The 24,853-nt window shown below is 59.4% G+C and overlaps 1 protein-coding gene across 3 annotated transcripts; it reads right to left on the reverse strand.

Annotated features, from left to right (window-relative positions):
* Positions 1–919: 919 nt before the first annotated feature.
* Positions 920–23,898, reverse strand: GRINA (glutamate ionotropic receptor NMDA type subunit associated protein 1). 3 transcript variants are annotated; one of them, XM_072999477.2, is made up of 7 exons: positions 23,741–23,898; positions 5,959–6,322; positions 5,467–5,579; positions 4,691–4,891; positions 4,399–4,527; positions 2,617–2,760; positions 920–2,218 (listed from the first exon to the last, which is right to left on the reverse strand). In XM_072999477.2, the coding sequence occupies exons 2-7, from the start codon at positions 6,290–6,292 to the stop codon at positions 2,069–2,071; spliced, it is 1,071 nt and encodes a 356-aa protein (XP_072855578.1). In that variant the 5' UTR covers positions 6,293–6,322; positions 23,741–23,898; the 3' UTR covers positions 920–2,068. The 3 variants fall into 3 exon arrangements, with proteins under 3 accessions (XP_072855578.1, XP_072855580.1, XP_072855579.1); XM_072999479.2 differs by lacking the exon at positions 23,741–23,898 and adding an exon at positions 19,811–19,924; XM_072999478.2 differs by lacking the exon at positions 23,741–23,898 and adding an exon at positions 19,746–19,895.
* Between the last annotated feature and the right edge of the window lie 955 nt (positions 23,899–24,853).

The raw sequence follows: 24,853 nt of genomic DNA on the forward strand, positions 1-24,853 counted from the left end.
TCTTGGCTCAGAGCCTGCCGCTTCCCTCTCTAAACATCTCGAGCAGGCTGCTCCCAAGGGTCTTTCTGACTGTTGGGGACCCCATGGGCTCCCAGCCTCCATCCTCAAGTGGGCAACCCCGGCCTGTCTTCTGGGACTCAGGCTTCCCAGCGCCAGTGTTTTCTTCAGGCAACCTCTGTTCCGGTCTCACCCACACCCCTGCGCAGACATCCACAGCGCCGCCTCCTCTGGGGCTCTCCAGCCTCTGTGTGGCTTCCCAATGTGGGTGATGAGAGACCCCTGGACAGGACCTCCTGGTGGAACACTGTGGTCGTGGAGCACCTGTACGTGAGAAGCATGAGCTCTGGGCCAAGATCACCTGGGCAAGCAGGTGATCCCCTCTCCTGGGCAGCCAGCCCACCAACAGGTTCCTGCTGGGGTGAAAAACCATCTAAGGGAGGCGGGGGGGGGGGGGAGTAATGCATGGTTTCAGCAGAATGTACGTCTATGTTCTCATGGGCTTAGGAAGGGAACGGGCATTTCAGAAGCAGACTTGAACTGTCCTGGGGTCCTCCAAGCACTGTTTTGCCGTTCAAGACCCTGACATGCTCAAAAGGGCTTTGAAACGTGCTTCCCCTTTGACGCAATCTGCTATGGCAAAACCTGTTTTGAGCTGCCCTTCTCAGTGGGCCCTCCTGCGGCTGCCCACCAACAGTGTGGCAACCAGAAGTGCCCCCCCCCAGTGTGTTCCCCAGGACACGCTGGGACCAGCAACCTACTCGGTCTCCATATGCCATCCTGGTCTCTCCCACCCCCCGCCCCCCACCTGCTGCCTCCCTCCCAAGACACGCTGGCCTTGTATCAACCACCCGCCCTGCAAGTAATCCTTCCTGTTCGTTAACCCGATGGGGGTCCAGAGACAGACAAAACGGAGGCGCTCTCCTGGTACATTCTCGCTTTTATTGTTAGGACGTCCTATTTATACAGCATAGTGCAAAGTCTGGCCCGGGGAGGAGCAGAGGGTTGGCTGCTCAGCATGCAGTAGTGCAGGGCCGGAGGGCCCCCCCCCAAAAAAAAAGCCAGCCATGTGGGGCGGGAGAGGAAAGAAGGGGGTGGAGTGCCCCTCACCCCTCCTGGATGACATGGAGGACCGATCAGAAGACTTCACCTCTCGGCAGAGAAGCCCCCAGGAGACCAAATAGCCAGAAGTCCTGGGTAAGGAAGGCCCTGCACCCACCCCCTCGGCAGCCCCCCCCCAAAGGTGGCTGAGCAGCCCCAGCTCGAGAGAAGGGGGCCAAGCCCATTCTTCTGGACGGTGCTTAGCAAACACAGGCAGGGGTAGACACACACACACACATACACGCGCACAGACATACACACACACACGCAACATTCACAACAGCTGAAGTAGAAAGCTCAGCCATGTGGAGGCCAAGGTGGGGGGGACAGAAGCAAGGAGGAGCGTGTGAGGGAGCTCCCCAACCCCACCAAATGGAAGAGGGTGAGGTTGCACGTGCGCACAGCCCCATCCCGGCCCTGGCATCTGGGGGGAGATGGGGGAGAAAGGGAAGAGGAGAGGGGATCATGCCTGGAAGAAAGACGTTCTTCAATATTAAATTAACAGCTCCAGGTAGAAATGCAAGAGTGGGAAAAAAGAGGAGGAGGAGAGAGAAGCACAAGGGATTTACATCAAAACCTGCCCGCCCACCCACCCGCCCCAGCAATGCTACACAGCCAAACCTCCTCTCCTCGCCCCCCCCCGACCCCAGGACAAGCCAGACAGAAGTCTTTTTCTCAAAATAAATTTGACAGAGCAACCCCCTCCCACAAGCGTGGGCTAAACTGAACCCCTTCCTTCCAGGCAGAGAAGGCGAGCCCCAAGAGAAGGAGAACTCATTCCCCAAGGGAGGAGAATGGATAGAACCCCCCCCCCAAAAAAAACCAGACCAAACCAAAGCCAAAGGAAGGAGAGGATTCCTGGATGCCTGGGGGCAAATAAGGAGGGGGGGGAGGAGCACAATGACTAAGACAACCTTAAGAGGGGGCTCGCAAACACCCCCCCCAATGGGGCGGGCAGGAGGGCCGCCTGCTACTCCTTGGCACGACCGATAATGGCCAGGATGTAGAGGAAGATGTTGATAATGTCTGTGTAGAGGTTGAGGGCGGCAAAGACGTACTCCTCGGGGCTGATGGCCAGCTGCTTGTTCCCAAGGATCATCTGGGTGTCCACAGCCAGGAACTGCAAAGGAGAAGCAGGCAAGAAGAGGGTCAGCTCCCTCCCTGCTCGACACCCCCACTGGGGATCCGGCAAATTTCACCCGCTGGTGGCTGTCGGGCAGGCAGGCACATCTGGGTCAGCAGAACCCCTGCCACTCTTCTGCCAGGAGGTGCCCAGGAGGACAAAAGGTTCCCCAAAAAGAGCAGGGGTGGGGGGAAGCAGAACATGCCACTGTTGGGCCAAGCCAAGACCCACCCCCTCTTGCAAGGAAAGTGGCCCTTCTGCAGCCTTCCAGGAAGAAAGCGCCGGGACAGCCAGGCAGGTGCTGGCTGGCTCCCCCACAGATGGGCAAGAGGGAAGGGCTCCCCCCTGCCTGTCTCCCTCCCCTCCCGCAAAAATCCACCTCCCAGGGCACTCACACAGGTGAAGAGGAGGGCTCCGAGGGAGGCGTAGACAATCTGCATGATGCGGTTCCGGATGAAGATGCAAAGGATGGCAAAGATGAACAGGACCATCAAGCAGACGATCAGCACCCCTCGGCACGAGGTGAAGTCATACTTGGTCTGCAGGAGAGGAGTCACCACGGCAGGGGTCAGCAAGAATCCTTGCCCTCTGCCTTCCTGCCTCTTTCTTTCACCTCCGCTACCCCCCACCCCAGGTTGTTCCTGAGGCCTGGGCAGATGAGGAGGAAGCACAAACCGGGGGTTGTTTCCCCCCCCCCCGCCCCCAAGCCCACTGCACCACCCACACGGTGTTTAGTGGCTACCTCCTCTGTGGGTGGCTTTAACCAGCATCCACATGGGAAAAGCCACGCCTGCCTTGAGTTGTGGGATGTTTCCTGACCCCAGTGGGGTTTCCTAAGGACTGATGGTTTGAGTTCACACCAGGAACAATGCAGCGTGGACCCCTCCTGCCCTTTTTGAGCTTAAGCCCCCTCTCAACCACTCCAGCGGATAACTGGAGTACGCCCAGTCTGACTCTCTGCACCACAGAACATTTCTTTGCTTCCCAAGCCTTGCATTGAATCATCCTCTCTTGCAAAGCAGCTGCAGATGTTGATGGCCATTTTATTTCCTACTGACAACCAGCACCCCCTCCATTGTGGCTGAAACGGGGTGGGGGGGAGAGAAGGAGAGTTGTTTACTGCTGGGATGTTGCAGCCTGTCCCTACGACCCAGGTGGCTACGTGGCTTCTGCAACTCAGCGTAACTCTGGGGAAGCACCACTTCCTGCCTGAGGGCTAAAGAAAGATTAGAGGAATTTGGGGGAGCTCATGTTGATACGATAATCAGGATCTATCCATCAAGAAAGGGACGCATTACTAGCACCTTTCACTTAACTGAAACGGTTTGTTACAAAACAGTAGAACACCCTATCCGCTGGATCAGTATCTGCTGATTCACTTATCCGCTGACTAAAAATACAATCCCCCCCCCCCGCCAAATACCCAATGATACTTTTTCAGGGGCTATTTATCAGAACTGACCACTAGAGGGAGGCAGATAACATGCACTGCATAGCATTCAATACTGTGTATTTCAGGATCCCTTCCAACTGAGGTGGTGGCCTGGAACTGGTGGAGATGGTGGTCCTACTGCAGCATTTTTGCAATTCTGGAAGTGGACTCCTGGCTACTTCCATTTTCTCTTTTCCCCAATATGTCCCTCCCCCCAGTTTGAGAGAAGTCATTGTGGGGGGGGGGAATGTCCCTGAACCTCTGGGACCTTCCCCTGCCAAATTTTTGTGAGAACACAGAAACCTTTTGCTCCGATCAAACAAGGTGCTTTCTTTGTTCCAGCTTCATGCCAAGCAGCCAGTTTGTGAAAGAAGAGACGAGAGTGAAGCAGAAACCAAGCCCCCCCCTTCAAGTCATGGATTCTGCTCAAATACAACATACTGAGCACAGGCCTGAGCCACAGGAAGGCCCTTGGGGGGTGGGGGGCCTTGCCCTTCCCTTCAGCGGCTGAACGTGTCCGGGGGGGGGGGGGGAGAGGGCATTCAGGGAGGCACCGGCCATCCCTAGTGATGGCCTCCACAAATCAGTCGTTCACTTGCGGTGGGATCAGCCGCAGGGTACAAGCCCCAAGCCCGTGCCCCCCTCACCGCCAGAGGAAGGGGCTCCCCGGAGCAGCCCAACATTTCCTAGGGCAACCGAGAGACTGAAGAGAGGGAGGGGAGGCCCCCCCAGCACGCGCACCCACCTGCAGGGAGAAGATGACGACGGTGAAGCAGACCGCGGCCGTGATGCCCACGGCCATAATGACGGCGTCCGTGTCGTAGAAGCTGGCGATCATGCCCACCATGTAGGAGAGGCTTACGGTCAGGATCGACTATGGAGAAGGAGGAGGAGAAGAGATGGCCGGAGTCAGCCACAGGCCCCGCCACGTGGTCTCTCCACCCTGGCCCCACTGCTGCAGGGGGTCCTGGCCCTTCGCTGTCTGACCACCACCCCCGGCCTGGCCCAACCCCTCCCACCCCTCTAGGGCCTCCTACCAGGGCAACGAGGTTCCAGGGGTGCTTGCGCCGAAACTCCCCACAGCAGCTCAGGACAATGAGGGAGATGAAGAAGACGGCGTAGGAGACGTAGTAGGTCCAGACATTCCTGCGGACAAAGCCCTTCACGCCCTTCACAAAGGTGAAGACTGCCACGAAGGCAAACGTCACCGACAGCTGGATGGTCAGCACCAGGAACACCTGTGTGTATTGGGGGGGGGGAGAAGGAGAGAGAATGGGACAGGAACAGAGCCTCAGCCTGGGGCGTGGAGAGCAGACGTGGGTGGTTGCACTGGCCCAGGGGAGAGGGAAGGTGGCAGGGGGTATTGCCCGGGAAGGGGGCCTGGGGGCTCCAGCAGCCACGGCACTGGGCACCATCGCTCTGGGATGGAGGGCCAGCGGTAGCCCCCATCAGGCTGCTGTCAGGGCAGGTGGGCTGGCCGGTGGCCAAGCAAACCACAGGCGGGGTGACCAGGCAGCTCCACTCCTTTTCTGCACAAGGGTCCTTCCCACACCCCACTCCGCCCATGGGGGGGATCTCTCTTGCGAAGCCTGAACCCAGGGCCAGGGCTCGATCCCTGCCTGCTGGACCGAGCCTGGGCTGGTCTGATTGGGTATCACTGCACTCCGTGGTGGAGGTTGGTGGGGAAGAGGGTGGCCACAGTTCCCTTCCGGAGACCCTGACCCCATGCCAGTTCACAAGGAGGCACCCCTGCCTCCCCAGGGGTCACCCTCCTTCCACGGGTGCCCCCCACCCCACCCCCCACAAGAAGTACCTTGCGAATGAAGGCCTGGCGGATGTTCTTGTCATCCCAGTTTGTAGGGGGGAAGTCCTGGTTGTCGTAGTAAGAGGGGGGCCCGTCCTCGTGGTAGTTGCTATGCAGCGGCGCTGGGGAGGAAGGGGCACAACCCACCACTCTCAGCGCCAGACTCCTTGCCTTGGCCCCCGCACCCACCCCCCAACGCCGTCAGGCCCCCCGACAGCCCTCCTGCCGTGGGCGATGGCAGAGGGAGGAGGCGCTCACCAATCCGAGAGGATGTGGCACCTGCTCTCTCCCTATGACCAAGACAGGGTGCCCTGCACTGCCTCAGAAGGCCGACAGAGAAGAGGAGAGAAGGCGGCTTGGGAAACCATCTCGCCTGAGACCTCTCTCCTCAGGGCAAGCCCCGTCCACAGGCCCTCTTGCCCCTTCGGACTGCCAGGCGACCGGGGGGGGGAGCCCTTCCCCCTCCCGAGACTCTCCACCCACCCTGGGCCAAATACTTACAGTCGTGGTCCATTGGGACCCCAGGATGTGGCTGAGCGTAGGGCCCCTGTGGGTATGGTCCTTGCGGGTAGGGCCCCGGCGCAGGATAGGGTCCCTGCGGATAGGGCCCTGGTGCAGGGTAGGGTCCCGGTGCAGGGTAGGGCCCCGGTGCAGGATAGGGCCCCTGCGGGTACCCTGGCTGGCCATAGCCGGCTGGCTGGAAGGGCGGCTGTGGGTAAGGAGCCGTTGGGTACGGAGGCTGGGCGTAGCCTGGGGGCGCCGGCGGCTGCTGGCCTGGAAAAGGCTCGCCGGACACCAGGAAGCTCTTCTCGTGGGACATGACTGCCACGCTCATGGGTCTGCCGCCGCGGCTGCCGCCTCAGAGCTGTAGAGAGAGGAAGAGGAGGAGGGACAGGTCAGAAGAGCCCGAGGAAGGCGCCCAGTCCTCCCTGGTTCCCCCCCCCATACACTGAGAGGGGCCATCGTGGACAGACAGCCGGTCAACCGAGGGCCCCCGCCTGGCCAGTCCCAAAGGCCTTTGGGAGCAGAAGCACCCTCGTGGGGCTGCCTAGCCACGTTGCAGGGAATCAGGCCTCCTCTATCCGGGGCTGACCCCCCACTTTTCATCTCAGCCACCTCTGGCATTGGGTGCCCCACACGGTGGTGGCACCCGTCTACACACTCTGGCCCACCGGAGATGCGGCAGTGCCTACGTTTGCACCTCCACCCTCCACCCAAGCTCTGCCAACGGATCCAACAGATGCTCACTGGAAGACATCCTCAGAATTTATTCTGGTAAGCAAGGCGCTCCCAAGGGTTTGCTTGACTGCTTGCAAGGGTTGGGGTGCAAACCGCGGGGCTGGTTTTTAAGGGGTCCGGGAGATCAAAGCAATAGGGCGAAAGCAAGAACCCGCAGCTCTGGAAAGCGCAAGTGCAAACCCCCCCCGTCCCGCCAGGCAGGATCAACCCAGTTTTATCGCTCAGCAGCGGGAAAGGCCCACCTGGTGGGGGCCCCACCAGACTCCACGTGCACGGGTTCAGTTCTCCCTGAGACTCGCAGGTGTTCTGGGGCAGGGGAACGCCTCCCTGGGAGCTGTCCTGACACACAGGCGCCTGGACCTCTTGCACCAAATGCTACTCATGGCAACCTTTAAATCCATAAACGGCTTAGGATAAAGACTCTTAACGAACACCCCTCCCTCCCCCCCAAGGATTCTGTCCCCATGGATTGATTGGTGGCGGTGGTGGGAGAGTCCTCTTCTCTCTTGAAAGCCCACCCAGCTCGCATTAGCCAACCCTGGCAAGGTACGGAGCACCAGACAGGCAAAACCCTATTTGAAAGATCAGTAGACAAGAAGAAACGCCCAACCGTGGGGCAGAAAGCGCTAGCAACCTTTCCCTTCACACCTGGGAACAGTTTCAAACGCAGAGAGAAAAAGAAGCGAGAGAAGGAAGGAGGCTTCAGGGGACCAAAGGCGTCGTGATCTGGGGCTCAAGACAGGCTCCCTCTTTGCGAGGGGGCTCCAAAGCCCAGGCGTGACCCTCAAAGGGAGGGGCCGACGGTGGCAGAGGCCCCAACCACGCCTTGAACTGAAGCGAGAGACCACGCAGAAGCCGGGGGGGGGCGAAGAAGGCCCCTCGAGTCCCACATTCCGCTCCCACCCGTGTGTGGCCAGCCAGATCGTGGCCTCCCCCCACTTCTAAGACCCGTGGTGCTGGCAGCCACGAAGGGACCCTCTTGGCAGTGAACTCCCCAGTTCCCTTTTATACTTCGGAAATTCACAGAGTCATAGAAAGGTGAAGGTGGAAGGGGGCCTACAAGGCCATCCAGTCCAACCCCCTCTGCTCAAGGCAGGAAGACCATTCCTCCCTGCTCTCCCATTAGGAGAAACAAGGAGGGGAGGGAGAATCACTGCATCCCCTGCCTCTTCCTTGCCCCTTCCCCGCCTTAGAACGGGACCTCCTTGGCTCCCTCGCTCATGGTGTTCCTCTTTTCTGAGTCTTCTCCACATCCCTTTTTAAAAGGGAAACAACCAGACCTCCAGGTAGCATTCCAGGTCTGGTGGCATTACGGATCCACTGAAAGACGACACCATTTTGACTGGTTGTTTTTATGCCTCATCTAATTATGGCCAACACTTGAAAGATTTCACTTGAAAAACAAACATAGGTCTGGATAAGCCCACAAGGTTCGTTACATCACGTAGGATCAGATGACGTTTCGGGCCACTTATCAAAAGGTAACTGTGATCATGGCCGGCCCGCGGCTTGCTACCTCACCACAATCTGGCAGTACGTTTGTGTTTTCTTTCATTACTAGCTGTTCTGTTACAAGCTGTTGCACTGCAGCCTTCCGTATCTTGCTTTGCAAAACAATGATCTGATTCAGGGCTGCAAAAGGTTTAAGAGATTGGAGTCCTTGGTGCCCGACGAGGTCACTCATCAGAAGGGCTGAGGGAGGTCTGAGTGCCAATCAAGGAGCAGACAGCCACTCCATTGACGCTTTTGTCTGGAGAGGAGAAAATCTCGGATCTCTAAGCAGGAGATAGGCAAGTCAATGGAACTTAGGCAAACACCTGGCAGATACCCTTTGACCTGGGATCCTGCCTTGAGCCTTATAGGCTCCTTTCAACTTCATTATTCTATTATTCTATTCTATGATTCTATGAAGTTGATCGTTTTAAGAGTTCAGGCGGAAGCCGCCTTTGGAACAGAAAGATGTGGACTTGACCTCATTTCAGAAAGCAGGCAGGCAGCGCGAGAAGAGGATAGTGGGCAATGTACATGAGGGAGGCCACGGAGATGCCAGGAAGCAGATTCCAGCCCATGAAGGTGTCCTTCAGTCCACCCTTCAACAGGGATGGAGTAGAAGAACCGCAAGCGTATCAGAGGAGATAGGCTTCGAACAAAGTTAACATATATACAAAGAGGAAGAGCAGGCCAAGAAACAAATAATTCCTGCCCAAACCCTACATCAACCGCAGACAGGATCAAGCCAGAACAGACCCCCTTCTGCTCATGGGCCTTTGGCAGGTGGGAAAGCACCCCCAGGTGGAGGTGATGAAGCACAGGTATTCTGCCATCAGGGTCACCACGACAGCTGGCCTCATGCTGACTCCCGCTCATCTTCCTTGCCTCCCTGGGGAGACCAAAACGTTTCTTTGGCTCCGCTTGGCGGGGTGCAATCCTCAGGAGCAACGCTGATCACTGTCTGGGACTCTTCCGTTTCCCGTGGTCACCGAGAGGAGCAGAATCCGCTGCTCAGGTGACGAGAAAGTCCCCAACGGCTGCAAGATGCTCAGGAATCACCAGCCTCCCAGCAGATCAGTTCCCTGCCCCAGCAGACGCTCCAGGCCCCACCAGGGAATGGTCGGTTGACGCCTGCAGGCCCTCAGAGAGTCCGGCCGCTGCCCGACGGCGGTCTGCCCGCTCAGCAAAGGAGAGCAGAACCCGAAGGCACCCGGCTGGCTAAGAGGCACCACAAAGCTGATCGGAAGAGGCCCAGGAAGACTGTTAGGATAATCAGGGGGGGGGGGCGGTCAAGAGTTCCACCTCCAGTAGGCAATCAGCCCTGGGTCAGCCCTGAGTCTGGGTCCATCTCCCACTCAGGCCTGCCCGTGTGTGCAAGAGCGACCCTCATGGTCTCTCTCTCTCTCTCTCTCTCTCTCTCACACACACACACACACACACACATGCTTGTGAGCGCCCCCCCCCAAATATTTCTGAGTTCTCCTATAGGGACAGAAGGTGCTCCGTGTACACTGGCTGTTCTCTTCTCCTGGCCGGCCGGCCGGCCTCCTCCTGGACAGCCTTGCAGGGCAGCCCCTCTCAGCTCCCCCCTCCCAAATCAGCTACTTCGGGGGGGGGGGCTTCGCTTCAGAGCCCCATCTCTCCCCCACAGGGAGGAAAGCAGGAGTCCCTGGGCCTGGAGGGGAAGGGAATCTCCCCTTCTCCCCCCCCCCTCTCCTCCCAGAGGTCCCTCTCTTCTTCCCTCCCCCCCCACTCCGCTGGGCGCAGAAAGCCCCCTTGCCTAGCAAAGCTCTGACCGCTACAGCCTGGAAGCCCTCTTTTTGTGGCGACCGCCTGGCGCGGGCGAGGACCGAGGGCAGGATCCTGAGGGCAGCCTTCCTCGGCCGGCCCACAGGAGGAGGGGGGCCCCTCAACGGCTGCTCAGCCTGAGGGAACCCAGGATGGGGGGGGGGTTCTGTGTCCGGGCCTCGGTTGCCGCAGCAACCAAGCCACCACCACCCCTTTCTGCACTGCAGGCTGGCTTCCTGGTAGTGGCAGGCCCAAGTGCCCTTGCAGCCTGAGCCATCCTCTAAGGAAATCCCCTGCCGCCTCCCCCCCCCCCCCACACACGACTTCCTCCCATTCAGAAAGGGAGCAGAGAGGAAAGGAAGGGCAATGGCCGCCATAGCAAGCGGGATCTGCTAAAGTCATCAGGCCAGAAAGTGGTGCCGGGAGGAAGGCCTTCCTTCCCCTCTCTGGGCCTGAGGGGTTCTGCGCACACGGCATGGTCCTTCTCAGGTCCTTCTCCACGGGGGGGGGGGGGGGCTCTTCTGCCCCAAAAGTCAACGTGTTGAGCAAGGGCTCCTACAAATGGCCAAGGGGAGGTTCGGGTGCCTGGAAACGGGAGGCCTGCGGGTGGCTAGGATCCGGACGGGGGGCTCAAAGACATTCCCCCACCCTCCCACCCCGTGCAAGAGACAGAAGGGCGCTGCTACTTTCTGTTCTCGATTCCGCCCACTTCTGCAGCCTTGAGGAGCAGAGAAGCCACGCGTCTGTCCTGCCTTCCAAGGCGAACCCCCTGCTACGAGTGACCCCCAGCCCTGTCGGCTTCACCACACCAGGGCGGCCCCCCAAGAAGAGGCAGAAGGGGTTTCCCACCGCATCGTGCCTTCCTCAGCAATCACCCGCCAGGAAAATTCCACTCCGTTTATAAGCCCCTGCCTCGCCTGTCCCTTCAGGGCCCACCTGAGGGGAGCTACCCTTCAAGCCCCCCGCCCCCCCATCACTTATTCCCCGGCCTCTACCCACAGGCCTCCCGGTGGGTGGCAGCCATGGGGAAGGGAGGGGCAAGGTGGGTAACAGCGCTTTCAGAGACCGCCCGTTGCTGAACCCCATCGCAAGCTTCACTTGGGGAGCGATCCCAATGTGAGTTGTGCCCAGCCCAGGAAGCACCTGCAGTCATACATTGGTTCGTCTCTAAGGTGTGGAAGGCTTTCCGTTGCTTTTGCAACTGCAGACTAACACAGCTCCCCCTCTTTGGTATTTTCAGCCACTCTAAAGCAGTGCCGGCAAAACAGAGTCAGAATCTGGAGGCACTGCTAGACCAGAGAAACGGTTTAGGCAGTCCCACATTGGGCCGCCTTAAAGGACTGCTAACCAGAGCAAAATGTGATGCCCCACAGCACTTCAAGCACTCTCTGGGTGGTTAACAATTTAATTCTGGAGGCTACACACTGCCCCCCCTCCTGCCAGCTAGCTGGGTACTCAATACCAACCTCAGAAGGATGGAAAGCTGAGTCCACCTTGACCCGGTTACCTGAGCCCAGAGGGAGCAGAGTCTTGACTGCAGTACTCCAGTCTAACTACTGCACCACAAGGCCAGCAGGAAGCCCCACAGGAAGGCCCAGAGCCCCTAAGCCCTCCCCCACTGTTGCCCACCAGCATGGGTGTTCCGTGGCACACTGTGTGTCTTGCATCTTCCACAGTCAAACGAAGCCAAGACTTTGCCCGGCCCTTCTGCAATCTTGCGCTCCCCCTTCAAGAACACACGCTACCTCCTCCCCACCAGTACTGTATTGTCGAACAGGCCAGCCCTATCCTGGCACCTTTTATTTTTTTATTTATTTATTTTATTTTATTTATATCCCGCCTATCTAGTCACGATGGACTACTCTAGGCGGCCAACAACAAAGATAAAATACAATAAAATAAAACAACAAATTACAAAACAATTAAAGTAAAGAAACAATAAAGGAGAAAAGAAAATCAAAAGTAATCTGGTGAGAAGGCCTGCCGAAACAACCAGGTCTTTAATAGGTTCTTAAAGGTACCCAGCGAGGAAGCTCCGCGAATACCAGGAGGTAAATTATTCCACAAGCGAGGAGCCACCGCCGAGAAGGCCCTATTTCTTGTTTTCTCTTTTCGGGCCTCCCTCGGCGTTAAGCTCCTCAGCCTCACCTCCTGGCTCGCCCGTGTGATCCGGGTAGAACTTGGTGGGAATAGGCGTTCCGCCAGGTATCGAGGCCCTAAACCGTTTAGGGCTTTATACGTAAGCGTTAACACTTTGAAGTCGATGCGGAACCTGATGGGCAGCCAATGCAATGCAGCCAGAGTGGGCGAAATATGTTGGAACTTTTTCACTCCACTGAGTAATCTGACCGCCGCATTCTGCACCACCTGTAATTTCCGCAGCAACCTCAAAGGAAGCCCCACGTAGAGCGCATTACAGTGGTCTAATCTTGAGATTACGAGCGCGTGTACTAAGATGGTGAGCGCCCCCACGTCCAGGTAGGGCCGCAGCTGGGCTATCCGCCTGAGGTGAAAAAAGGCGGTGCGGACCACCGACGCCACCTGTGACTCCATGGAGAGCACCGGGTCCAGATGGATCCCCAAGCTGCGTACCCCATCCTTTGCAGGGAGAGTCACCCCCCCAAAAGAGAGGGAGTTTCCCAAAACCCCGACTGTGGGAGGGCCCACCCTCAGTACTTCCGTCTTGTCCGGGTTCAGCCTAAGCCCGTTCTCCTGCATCCATTCCAGTATAGTCCCCAGGCAGCGCTGAAGGCACAGGACGGCTTCTCCTGCAGTTGGCAAAAAGGAGATGTAGAGCTGAGTATCATCGGCATACTGATGACACCGGGCTCCACACCCCCTGATGACCCCACCCAGCGGCCTCATATAGATGTTAAACAGCATTGGGGAGATGATCGACCCCTGTGGGACCCCACAATTGAGATTCCACGGGGCCGAGACGCTCTCCCCAAGCTGCACTCTCTGGGGGCGGTCCTCCAAGAAGGAACGGAGCCAAGCCAATGCGAGGCCACCAATTCCCAACTCGGAGAGCCTCCCCAGGAGGATACCGTGGTCAATGGTATCGAAGGCCGCTGAGATGTCGAGGAAGACCAGCAGGGACACTTTGCCCCTGTCAGCCTCCCTCAGTAGGTCATCACACAGGGCGACCAATGCCGTTTCTGTGCCGTGGCGCGGCCTGAAGCCCGACTGAAACGGATCCAGGGCATCTGTTTCATCCAGGTGCGCCTGAAGCTGATCGGCCACCACCCTCTCCACCACCTTGCTTAGGAAAGAAACATTGGCGACGGGCCTATAATTGCCAATCTCGTCCGCCGCCAAACTTGGTTTCTCCCTGATGGCCCTAATGAGCGTCTCCTTGAGGGCAGATGGAAACCTGCCCTCAAGGAAAGACCCATTAATTATTACGGTGGCCCATTCCGTTGTTAGCGGCCTGGCTGCTTTGATTAGCCAGGCCGGACAAGGGTCCAAAGAGGAGGTGGTGGCACGACAGCGGTCAAGCGCCCTGGAAACAGTGTCAGGCGTAACAGGCTGAAAGGTGTCCAAAATCACCGGACAAGACGGAGCGCTGGACATCTCAGCTCGACTCACTGTGCTCAAAAAAGGTGAGAGGTCCCGGCGGATGGCCTCCACTTTTGATTTAAAAAATGCTGCAAATTGGTCCGGCGAAAAACTAGGGGGAGGCCCATCGCCCAGACCAATTCCGGAAAGGTCGCGTACTATACGGAATAACTCCGCCTGCTGGTTGGACGCCTCGCTTATCCGGTTAGCGAGGTATGATCTACTAGCAGCCTTTACCTTAGCAAGATAAAGGTTAGTAGCGACCCTGACAGCTATCCTGTTAAAATCCGTCGGGACCTTTCTCCATTTGCGCTCTAGCCGTCTCCTGACCCGCTTCCTCGCCCGGAGGTCCCGGTTAAACCAGGGGGCCGGGCGGTCTCTGCGGCGGAGAGGGCGTTTCTCAAGCTTTCATGCTGGCCCGGACCTTTTTCAGAACAGGCCGCTCCATTTCCTTCTTAAACCCTGCCTTTCATGTGTTTTGCTTCCTGCTGTGCCCTGATCGCCTTGCTTGGGTAAGACCACACCCTGTCTTCTCTCCCCCCCCCCCATTTTGTAGCTTCCTTGGCTCTGCTCATGAAACACACCAGTGCCTTACTGGTTTTCGTGAATTCCCATCATGGCGGGAATAAATAACCTTCGAGGAGGCTGAACACTCCCACACAAGATCAACCTCCTCGTTGACGGTCTCCCACCCCGGCCATCCACATGTATGTCTCATGACAAGTCTCAGCATCACTCAGGATCAGGCCCAGATCGCTTCTGCTCTTGCTTGTGCTGCTACCCACCACCCCAGTGGCGCAGGGACACCAAACTGGGAAGGGTAGGTAATTCTTCCAAAGAGAGAATCAAGATCCAACATGACCTTAGCAGACGGAGAACAGACAAGACAGTTTCCACGGGGGGAAATGCAAAGTTGTGTATACGGAAGCAGGAAAAACTGACTGAACACATGCAGGATGGGGGGGCTTGGCTTGGCAGCTGCTATTGTGAAAAGCATTTAGCTGTCTTGGGTCAACAGGGTGACACCTCTGCAAAAAATGACCAAGGCAACACTAGGCTGAACAATGGGAACTATCCTAGAATCACAGAAAAGTGAAGATGGAAGGGACCTATGAGGCCATCAAGTCCAACCCCCTGCTCAAGGCAGGAATACAAATCAAAGGATAACTATGGCACAGAGTTCAGGAAAAATAATAGCATCAGCCCACTACGACTCGGTCAGATCTTGTGTGTTCACTTCTGGCCACCACAGTTTTAAGGAGGATATTGAGAAGCTGGAACATGTCCAGAGGAGGGCAACTGGGAAGGTAAGAGGTCTGGAAACCAAGCCCTACCAGCAAAGGTTGAGGGAGCATGACAGGTTCAGCCTGGAGAGGAGAAGGCCAAGAAGCAATAGGACAGCCGTCTACATACAAAGGGAAGGCCTGTCTCATGGAAGGCGGTTTTCCTGCACCCAGTCCTAAACTCCTGGATCCAAACTACCAAGATTGTGACTGTATTTCACAAAGAAGAGTATGAGAAAGAGAGAAAGCGACTCTCCTATTCAGCCCTGGAACGGGCTGCCCTGGACTGGGGCAGAGTCTCTTTCCCTGAAAGATCTTTTGTGATAACCGACATCCTTCCTCCTGGGTTGCGTGGCTACTTTCACAAGGCCAGAGACTCTTATCAACCAGCACACCCCACTTCTTGAAAAAGGCCATTGTGTGTCCCATGGAGGTTTTGCAAGACTCCTGCGTCTTTCTGGAAAACCAGATAGGAGTATACAAAGAGATAACGTCACCATCTCGCTGTCCTTCCCAAGGAGTCTCTCATCAGGGTAGGATCCATCCGCCAGGAGCAGGATCCTACCCGCCCCCCATACCCAATACAGAAAGGGCAGCACCATAGGTGTTTGGGGGGGGCAGGATTAATAGTGCATATTTCATCTGGGAGGTAAACAAAGAGGTTCTCTTTTAACAGAGACCCCAAAACCCTGTTGATGTAAAGGAGGGTTATCTGGCTTTCAGGCAGCACAGTTCCCTTCGGTGGGCAGAATGGAAGAGACAGGCCAATTTCCCCTCTAAAGAGAGAAAGAGTTTCTTCTTAACACAATTAATTTAAGTTACTTAAGAACTGCTGGATAGGTCAGAGAGTCTCTTGCTGCAGAGCCAGAGGCTGGGAGTTTGATTCCCCGCCCAGCCTCCTTGATAGGGGCTGGACCTGATAACAGACAGGGTCATTCCCAGTTCTGCAGTTCTAATATGATGATGATGATGATGGCAGCTCATCACAGAAAGTTTTTGTAGCTTGGACAGGTAAATGCACGAAAACTCAAGGAAGGAATGTGTGTCACTAATGATGTCATGGCCACTGCCTGTTCCAACAGTGGGCGGGAGGACTGTGAATGGCCACACCACCCTCACCGCCGGCCCTTGATCCTAATGGTCCCCCCCTCCCCCTAGAAAAGGTTATTAATGGGAAGCTTCCCCTGAGCCACTATGGCATGGGGGGGGGCCTACCCTCCTCCCCAATGCCCAGTGTTGTGATCCTGATCCCGATCACGCCCTGTGACTATTTAAAGTTTAGAAGCTAAGCTTGTTAATTCCATTCACGTAATTAACATCGTGTCTCTCCTGGCCCTGAGCGGGAAGAAAACAGCTCCCTCGCCAGCGTCCACATCCAACCCCTTGCTAAGCTCCCACTTAAACGCAGGCAGGGGTTGACTCCAGGGGAGCCAGGTGCCTTTGCCTCTTGGCGCAGGAGGGCCCCAAGCTGGGCAGCCCACGAAGGAGCAGGGCACAGCTAGTCTGCCAGGGCCAACCGCGGGCATTTCGGGTGGCCGCAGACCTCACTGCCTGGCCTCTGGGATCCATACCCCACTGCAGCGGCTACGCAGGCCGGTCCTGACCCCGCCTGAGAGGGCAGGAGAGGGAGCCTGGTCTCCTGCTCACGCTCCGGACTATCGGCCTGAGGGACCCTTTTCTCATTCATGTTCTCCAGCACGAACACAAGGATGAGGAACGGCCCAGAGAGCTGCAAATCTCTGCCTCTTAACATAGCCTTGGCAAAGCCAAGGGGAAACAAAACCCCATTCCTGTGAGCTACTGAATGGGCAGAGTTCTCCAACAGTGGGGGTGGGGACGGGGGGGGTCAGGGAGGCAGAGGCGATCTAGCGCTCAGCCGGCCAGCCCAAAGTCCTCTTCAGCAGAAGTGGAGAAGCAGCGCAGGGGGCAGAGGTTAACCGCTGGAAGGAGCCTTACCTAGAACCCCACCCTACGCCGCCCCATGAGCAAACATCCAGTGTTTTGCAAGGCCTACAGGTCATGCCTTCCTTCGGACATGTCAGCTCCTCACAACCCTGCAGGATTTCTCCCAAGGCCCTCCTCCTCATCGTTCAGAAGCAGAGCGAGTGGCTCGGGTGGCGCCAGAGGTCCAGCAATGGCGCAAAAGACTCTTTAGGCTGCTTAACCTGAGCAGCCGATGCTCCGCGGAGCTCCATACTCTATGCTCAGCCGGCTGGGGAAAACACACAAGTTGCCGTTCAACCACACACCAGGAGGAGCGCACCTGCTAGGATAGTCTGCCTTTCTGCTTCTGTTCCGGGGAGATGAAAATCTCGGCAGCTCAGCAAACAGCTCTCACCAAGTCCAGTGCAGGCGGATTTAGAGAAAAGAAAACCATCCGTAACCTTCTTTACAGCTTCCGATAATAACAAGCCCTTGAAGAAATCAACAAACCACCCCAAAGAACTATAACATGAGTAGAACCTGGTCGGCTGAGGGACAGATAAAACAGCTGCAGCAAACAGGAAAGCGAAGGAAACACGAGCCAGGAGGTTCCCCCCTCCCCTCCCCGCGCACGCCTGTCCCAGAGCCTGGCCTTGGGGAGGCCAGGAGGGTCCGTTTCCATGCCCTCTCACCATGGGCTGTGCCCACCAATGCAACCCAGTCCCCAGCCAGCCGTTGCCATCCCGGCTCCCAAGGAAGGGCAGGGGGCTGGGAAGGGCTTTTCCTGGGCCGGGAGGTTTGCGTGGGAGCTCCCGAGAGGGTTAGGGAGCACCAAGCCAGTGGGGCTCCTGGGGATGCCCTTCTAAGTGCGGTCGGCAGAGCCTCACCCGTGTGTGTCCCAGTGAACAACTCAGCTGCCCCTGCCCCTTCTGAAGGAGAGGGCCTTCCCTTTGACCAGGAGGGTGGGGAGAGGCGGCAGCGGTGGCGGCTGCATCCGCTCGGGCTTCCCAAGGGCCAAAAAGCGGAGGGCCAAAAGCCGATCTCACAGCTCCCCCAAGACAGCAATGACAACGGCTGGGGATACAGCCTTCTTGCTTGCAATAGAGGGAGAAAGAAACACACACACACGCACACACACACACACACACAAAGAGAGAGAGCTTGTGAATGGGATGCACCTTGAGCATGCAGCCAGAATAAGTCGCTGTGGTTGGGGAGCAGCACAAGAGGAGCGTGAGCCAGTCTGGGGCTAGAGGTCTGTCTGTCTGTCTTTCTCTTGTCTGCTCGCTTGGCCTGCCTCGTTTGCCTGTAAACAAGATGCAGCAGGAAGACATGCCTGCTGCTGCCAAGGGATGATGGCCTTGCTCTCTAATTCCCAAGAGTGACCCCTCCCTGCCTCCCTCCCCTGGGCACACACACGTGACCCAGGCCCAGGCAGCATCTGCTCCCTGCAGTAATCAGCTGACAAAGAGGCCAGCGGCCTAGGCCTCCTGGGGCACAACCAACCACGTGCACAAGAGCCACGCACCCCCCAGGAGTTGCAGACATTTCTGCCTGTACCATGTGTTTGCCAGCTGCCGAGGCTGGGGGGGGGGGGACACACCGACTTGCCTGCCTTCCGAGGGAAGCTCCCCTCTTCCTTCCTTCCTTTCCTGGGGGAGGGGGCTCAGCCTGGCCTGGCAGGAGAGAAAAGCCCCTAGCCCTCTCCGCCCCTCCTCTGCCGCACGGCTGCCCACGGCCACCTCTTCCTTTGCTCCAGCCCTTTCCACAACCCTCGGCTCTGAATCAGCACCAGAGGCCTCTCCCCACCTGCTCCAGGGTCGGTTCGGTCAGCCGGTCTCCTCTCCTACCTGCTCCGGCCATGCCCCCTACGAATGCCACTCCTGCCTTCTCCCACCTGAGTTAAGCCAGAGCGCCTTGGCCGGCCTCTGCCTGCCCCCAGCCTCCCAAGTAATGTATTGTTTCAATTCAATATATTACACCAGCTAGTGCTGCAACACTGCTCTGGGTGGTTCACGGAAATTATACAGTCAAACAGTTAATACCATAAAACCATAAACATCTCACCATGTCAAAACACTGGTCAGCTCCTCCCACGTTGAGCAGGGGCCCACCGACCTCCTTCCAAAGACGCCCCTTCCTCCCCATGCCGTGCCCCCCATGCCCACCCTCAGCTGACCTGGGTGCTTTTGCCAGTGCCTGGCTCCCCAGGGACCACCAGGGAGCCAAGCGCCTGCTCCTTCCACCTCGCCAGCACTTTGGTGGGTCTCCTTCCCCACCGGTGCCCCTCCGGGCCTCCTTCGCACCCGGGGCCCTCACACCGAAGCAGGAGCAGGTTTTCCGTCCCTTCCCAGCACCAGAAACCAGGAAGGACTGGACCCGCCCCCCACCCTCTTTGCACAGGGCAACGGCCACCTGCAGACGCCCCGCTGCCACCGAGCGCTAGAAGCATCTCCCAGGAACCAAAAAACAGCAGGAGAGTCCAAGGGGTGGCCTGGCAGAAGTGAGAACTGGCCAAGCAAAGGAGGGGGGAAAAATCAGGGCAAGGAGATGGAGATCAGAGCGCTGGCCATGGAGGAAGAAGTCTTTGGGGGGGGGGGTTGAACCACAGCGGCTGCTGGCAGGAGAGGAAGCCCCGGACAGCCAGCAAAAGCAAGGCCGGGCCCCACCGAGGGCGCCTGCCTGCCTGCCTGCCTGCCTCTTCTTTTTCTGCGGCTTCTGACCCCCCCCCCCGCCGGCCCTTGCAGGGATGCGCGTGTGCTGGGCCCCCCTCCCATGCAGAAACCAGGCGGGGCCCCTTTCTCTGCCTGCTGGGATGCCCACCGACTCCAAGCCGCCCCCCCCCGGGAACCCCTTGCGCTCACGGCCCGGGCCTTGAAGGGTAGGCGCCCCCCCCACCCAGGAAGGAAGACCAGAAGGACCTCCTCCTCCGCCCCCCCCCCGCCCCCGATCCGAGCGAAGCCAGCCCCCTCCGCCCCCCCATCCGACGGACCGCCCGCCGCGCACCTGCCCCTTCCAGGCTTCCTCCAACGCCGCCAACGCCGCCGCCAAAGCCGGGGCTGCTGACTCACCGGGACCCGAGCCCGGCATCCCGCAGGGGCGCGCCGCGGCCCTCCGACTCCCGGCCCGGCAGCCACAGCCCGAGGCCGGCGGGGGCGCGCATGACGTCACCGCCAAGTCCTCTCTCTCTCTCCCCCCCCCCCCCGCCCACCGACAGGCGCCCGGCCAGGCGTGCGCGAAGCCCTCCCCTCCCCCTCCCCCCCTCCAGGATCAGAGGCCTCCCTAAGCGGATTTGGGCTTAAGCCGCCTTCTCCCCCCCCCGCCCCCTCCCTCCCCCTTCGCCTTCCCCTCCGCCCCCCCCTTTCGCTGACGCCGCCTGATTCCCCGGCCGGCCTATTTCTGGCCCTGGGCGCCTAATCCCGCTGCCCCCCCCGGCCAGCCCCCCCTTCCCGACCAAGCCCCCCCCCACCCCTCGCCCACCTCCGCTGCAGCTCCCTTCCGCCCAAGCAAGACACCCCAGGGCAGGAGGACGGGCGGGGGGGAAGCTGCCCAATTTCCGAGGGTCCGTGCAGAGGATGAAGCACAGGCCTCGTCCTGACCCCCCCCAACACACACGCGCGCGCGCACTCGGGTCCCACGCTCAGGATTGGGGTTCAGCCCTGCGCACCCCCTTGCCAGAGCTCCCGAGTCCATGAACACCTCGTGCTGCGCAAGGGAGGGGGCTGCGAATGATTCTGCGTGTCCCCCCCCCCCGCCGGCGCGCCACCGGCCAAGAACAGCCCCCAACCCCAGGTCACCATCACCTCACCGGGGGGGGGGGGGGCGCGCAGCCTTCCTCTCCTGTGGCACAGACGGCTAACCCCCACCCCGCCGGGGCGCAGGACCCACGATGGGCTTGGGCAAGAACCTCCCCCCCAAGGCTAGCTCTGACTGCTCAGGCAGAGAACCCCCCCTCCCCTGGATGAAAAGTGCTGCTGGCAAGGAAGTGGGATGATGGGCGCTCTTGAGTCACCCAAAGGAGCCTAGGGCCATGGGAGGGGGGAGTAGGAAGAGGGTTTGGGTTCGAGTCTAACTCTAGGCTCCCAAGTCCCTCTTAAAAGCAACCCTTCCCCCCCCCCAAGAAAAAAAGGAAGGGGTGGGTGGGTTCTGAATGGAAAGTTGAGTCATGGGGTCGAGCGGCCAACGCCACTTAACATCCAACTGGACGGCAAGTCCCTCAACTTGAGTCTCCCGCCCTGATTCTCGAGCTGCCAGCGCAAGGGCCACCACGTCGTCTCCTCCTCCTCCTCCTCCTGGCCTCACTCTGCCCACCCGGGTGCCCATGACCGGGCAAGCTATGCGGAGCCCTCTTGGTGCACCCAGGAAGGGAGAGAGAGGCCGCCCTTCACGGGGTGGGTGGCCTGTGGAGAAGGGCCACGCTCCCGCGCTCATTACGCTTCCGTGGTTCCCAGCCTTCTTGGACCCCCGAGCTGCTCTTGGAGGGCAGCTCCCAGAACAAAATCCCGTGGCCTTAAATCGATTTCTAAAAGCCCTACTAACCTGTGCCGCCGTTGTGCCCTGAGTGCCATTTTAACCACTGCATCAGCAGCGAGCACCCGACCGAGACGAAGAAGGGGCAGGCTCCCTCTCTCGGCCACGCCGGGCTTCCAGCTTGGGCCGAAGGAGGAACCCCCTTCCTTCGGACACGGAGGGCCTCAACTGGCCTTGGGCATCTTCCCTCCTCTGGGGCTAAAAGCGCTGCTGGGGCTGCCAGAGCCTAGGAACAGACGAGAGGGGACACCTCCCCCCCAGCAGCAAGGCCCCAAATGTGGCCCCGGGGGGGGGGGAGGAAGGCTGGAAAAAGAGCTGGGCTGGAGGGATCCTGTCCACCGCAGCCAGAGGACGAGCGTCACCCAGAAGAGTAGGCCGAGGGGCATCTAAAGGGCATCTAAACGGACCCTCCCCTGGAGGAAGTGGCCTTCCCACCCGATTCCCATCGCCCACTCTGGAGAGGAGGCCCGTTCAAGCCAGGCAAAAGGGGGGGCCCTTGCTGCCCGCTCCCAAGGATCGCACGGCTTCTCCACGGGGGGGGGGAGGAGCAGGGCCTGTGGTCCTTTGGAGGATCCCCCTTCGGTCCAGCCTGCTGAAGGCCGAGGCCAGGGCCAGTCAGACCCGAGCGCCTGAGGGATCTCTCCTGCCCATGGGGCGCTGGATCCTCCTCACAAGGCAGCCGCGGAGGAAAGGAGGGCCGAAGGAGCCGGTGAGCAGCCTCTTGGGCTCACTCCTGGTTCCGGGCCAGCCAGCAGCCTCCTCCCGAGGCCTCTCCTAGCCGGCCAACTGGCAAAGGCCCACGGGCTCCTTACTGCTAATTAATTAAAAGGCTGGTGGAGCGAGGCTGGAGACCATCCTCTGGCAGGCACTGCCGCCCACTCTGCGTCAGCGCCTGAATGCAGCAACACCCAAGAGCCCCTTAGGTCTCTTCTGCGGTGGGTCCAGGAGGGAGCCCTCGACCTTCTGGCCTTCTTTGGGCACCCTCGGGGAGGGGGGTGGCCCTTTGTGCCCCCTGCCTCCCCCCCCCCCGTGGGCCACTCCAAAGGGCTTTGCAAGACTCACCCACCAGCGCTCTCTCTCAACCTGCAGGAGGGCGAAAGGTGGGAGGGAGGTGAGAGAGAGAGAGAGAGAGACCCCCTCTCCCGAGGCTAGCCAGGGAGCGGCCAGGCCAGGCCAAGGCCTCAGTGGACACTCTTGCCTTGGCCGAAGCACTGGCCCTTGGGCCCCTCTGCCTTTGGACTCAGGACCCCGGGGGGTTCAATCCCAGGTAGCCGGCTCGAGGTTGACTCAGCCTTCCATCCTTCCGAGGTCGGTCAAATGAGGACCCAGCTCCCCTGGAGAGGGGAGGGGGAGAGCAATGTGTCGCTTGCATAATTGACTTGTAAACCGCTTGAAGAGCGATGGGGGGGCGGCGGCGGTCTATAAACAGCAGGCTTCGCTTTTGCTTTCCCTTTTGGCCCCCGGCTTGCTCCCTTCCTCCCTGCCTTCCTTCGCGGTGCCCGGTCCCCTGCCCTTTCCAACCTCTCCTCACCCCCCCTTTCTCAAAAACGCCTTCATTCCCGCCCCCCCACCCCCCCAGCTGTCTCTACAACGACCAATGCAAAGCCGAAGTACAGTAGCTTGGGCCACTCGGACGCTCACGATCTGCGGCCCCCAAAAGCCCCCTCCCCGAAAGAGACCGGCCGGAGAAAGGCGCCCGCTTTCGCCCACCGCCCCTTCCCCGCGGATCTCAAGCCCCTTCCCCGGATGGGCGGCCCACCGAGGGGGAAGAGCTGGCCTGGAGGGCTCGTGGCCACCACCGCCAAACTGCGCGCGGGGGGGGGGGGCGCGCCCTCGGCGTTTGGTAACCCCGAGGAGGCCCTCCGGTCCCCGGGGAGCGTCTCTGCTCGGCGGCTCTTCCTGCACCGAGAAGGCCCTCCTTCAGCGAGAGTGCTTTCGGTTGGGGGGGGGTTTGCATCCTCGCGCAAGGAGCAGGATGTGCGCCCTGGAGCTCAGCCCGCCGCCTCGAGAACGGAACTCGCCGGCCCCCGGGGCCCAGGGGTCCGCCCCCGCCGCCCGCCCCCCCCATCCGGACTCGCTCCCTGCCTCCATCCGCCTCCCCATCGCTTCCCCGGGGCGGGCCGGGCCGGAGGGGGGGGCGAGCAGCCCGCTCGGCTGGAGAGCAGGAAGCGGAGGGAGGGCGAACCGCGAGACCCCCCTCCCGTTCCGGGAAGCGGCCCGGCCCCCCCCTTCCATCCCAAGCCGGACGGTCTCGTGACTCCCCCCCCCCGGCGGCGGGGCTGGGCAGCCTCCTTCCCGGCAGTCCCCCCCCCCGGGCGAGCCCTTCCCCGCCTTTGGGCAGCCGCTTCCCCGGGCCCGTGAGCCCCCCCCCCCCCCGCGAGAGCGAGTGTTCTCCCCTCCCCGCACGCACACCGACACGCATTTCCCCGCGCACCCCCCCCCCCCGTGCGGGCGCCGCTGCGGCGACTCACCAGGCCGGGCGGGCTGCTGCAGGTGCCGATGGTGGTGGGGGCCCGACGGGGCGGGCGGGCTGGTGGTATCGCGGTCCTGCCTGCTCGCCTGCCTGCCTGGCCTGCCTGCCTTCTTCCTGGGGGCCGGCTCGGCGTCGGCGAGGGAGGAGGGCTCTGGCTGGCGGGGGGGCGGGTCCGGGGCGGGGCGGGCCGGCTCGGCTCCCCGCCCCCTCCCTCCCTCCCTCCCCGCCCCGGTGCAGGGCAGAGGGACCGGCCGGCCGTGGGGCGGGGGCGCGGGCGGTGGGGGGCTTCGCTGGGCTGCCTGCGGACGGGCCCGGATTACCGAGCAGGACGGAGGGCGAGGCGGCCCCCTCCGCGACGAGACCCGCGGCTCTCCCTCTCTCGGCCGCCCGGGGCTCGGGAGCTCCGGCCAAGGGGGCGAGACGAGGCGGGGGGGGGCGGCCGGAGCCGGCGCGGAAGGGCCCCCGCTCTTTTTTCCTAATGGCTTTCATGGAAAGTTACAAGGCTCTTTGCTTTCTATAATTTTATTCCTAAGAACCTTGGAGCATTCCAGAGATGTATTCTGTGCCTTTGGGGACTATGAGTTCCTGAGTTTAATGCTTTTGTGTTTTTGATTCAAACACAACTTACGTTTTGCCTGTAATATAAATTTCAATATCTGCATCTTTTCACAAGCTGCAAGGATGTGCTTTAGGTAATCCTACCTAGTTTTGTCCTCACAACTGTAAGACTGATTTTTTTTGGATTTGCTATTTTCAAGTACGAGTATGGAACCTAGAAGTTTATCTATTTGATTTGTATACTGCCCCATTACTGCGATGCACTGCTTTTGACATTTTACAGTTAGCTAAAAACAGAATAAAGATCAGCCAAATAAAACAGCATAGACAACATTCAAATATGCAAATAAATTAAACTTGTCATAATTAACAAGTTTTGGAATTGCCTGGAATCATTGCTACAATAAAGACCCTTATAATGAGATACCCAGATGATTTTGGGAAAGCTTGTCAATGATTGTCTGATTTCATTCTGGGATTAACCCTTACTCAGATAATGTCAGTTATGAAAATCATAGGCTTCTGTTCTTTGAGCAGCCTGTAAGGCAGAGGG

This window comes from Pogona vitticeps, chromosome 4 (genome assembly GCF_051106095.1).
Source record: "Pogona vitticeps strain Pit_001003342236 chromosome 4, PviZW2.1, whole genome shotgun sequence".
In the NCBI taxonomy this organism is placed as follows: domain Eukaryota; kingdom Metazoa; phylum Chordata; class Lepidosauria; order Squamata; family Agamidae; genus Pogona; species Pogona vitticeps.

What these genes read in the sequence shown, in the direction of transcription:
- GRINA (XM_072999477.2), bottom strand. Translation starts at nt 6,292, where the DNA reads ATGAGCGTGGCAGTCATGTCCCACGAGAAGAGCTTCCTGGTGTCCGGC. An exon ending in GCCAGGCCTTCATTCGCAAG is followed by an intron (nt 4,892 to 5,466) that starts GTACTTCTTGTG and finishes CAATACACACAG; the next exon opens with GTGTTCCTGGTGCTGACCAT. An exon ending in TCGTCATCTTCTCCCTGCAG is followed by an intron (nt 2,761 to 4,398) that starts GTGGGTGCGCGT and finishes CCTCTCCTGCAG; the next exon opens with ACCAAGTATGACTTCACCTC.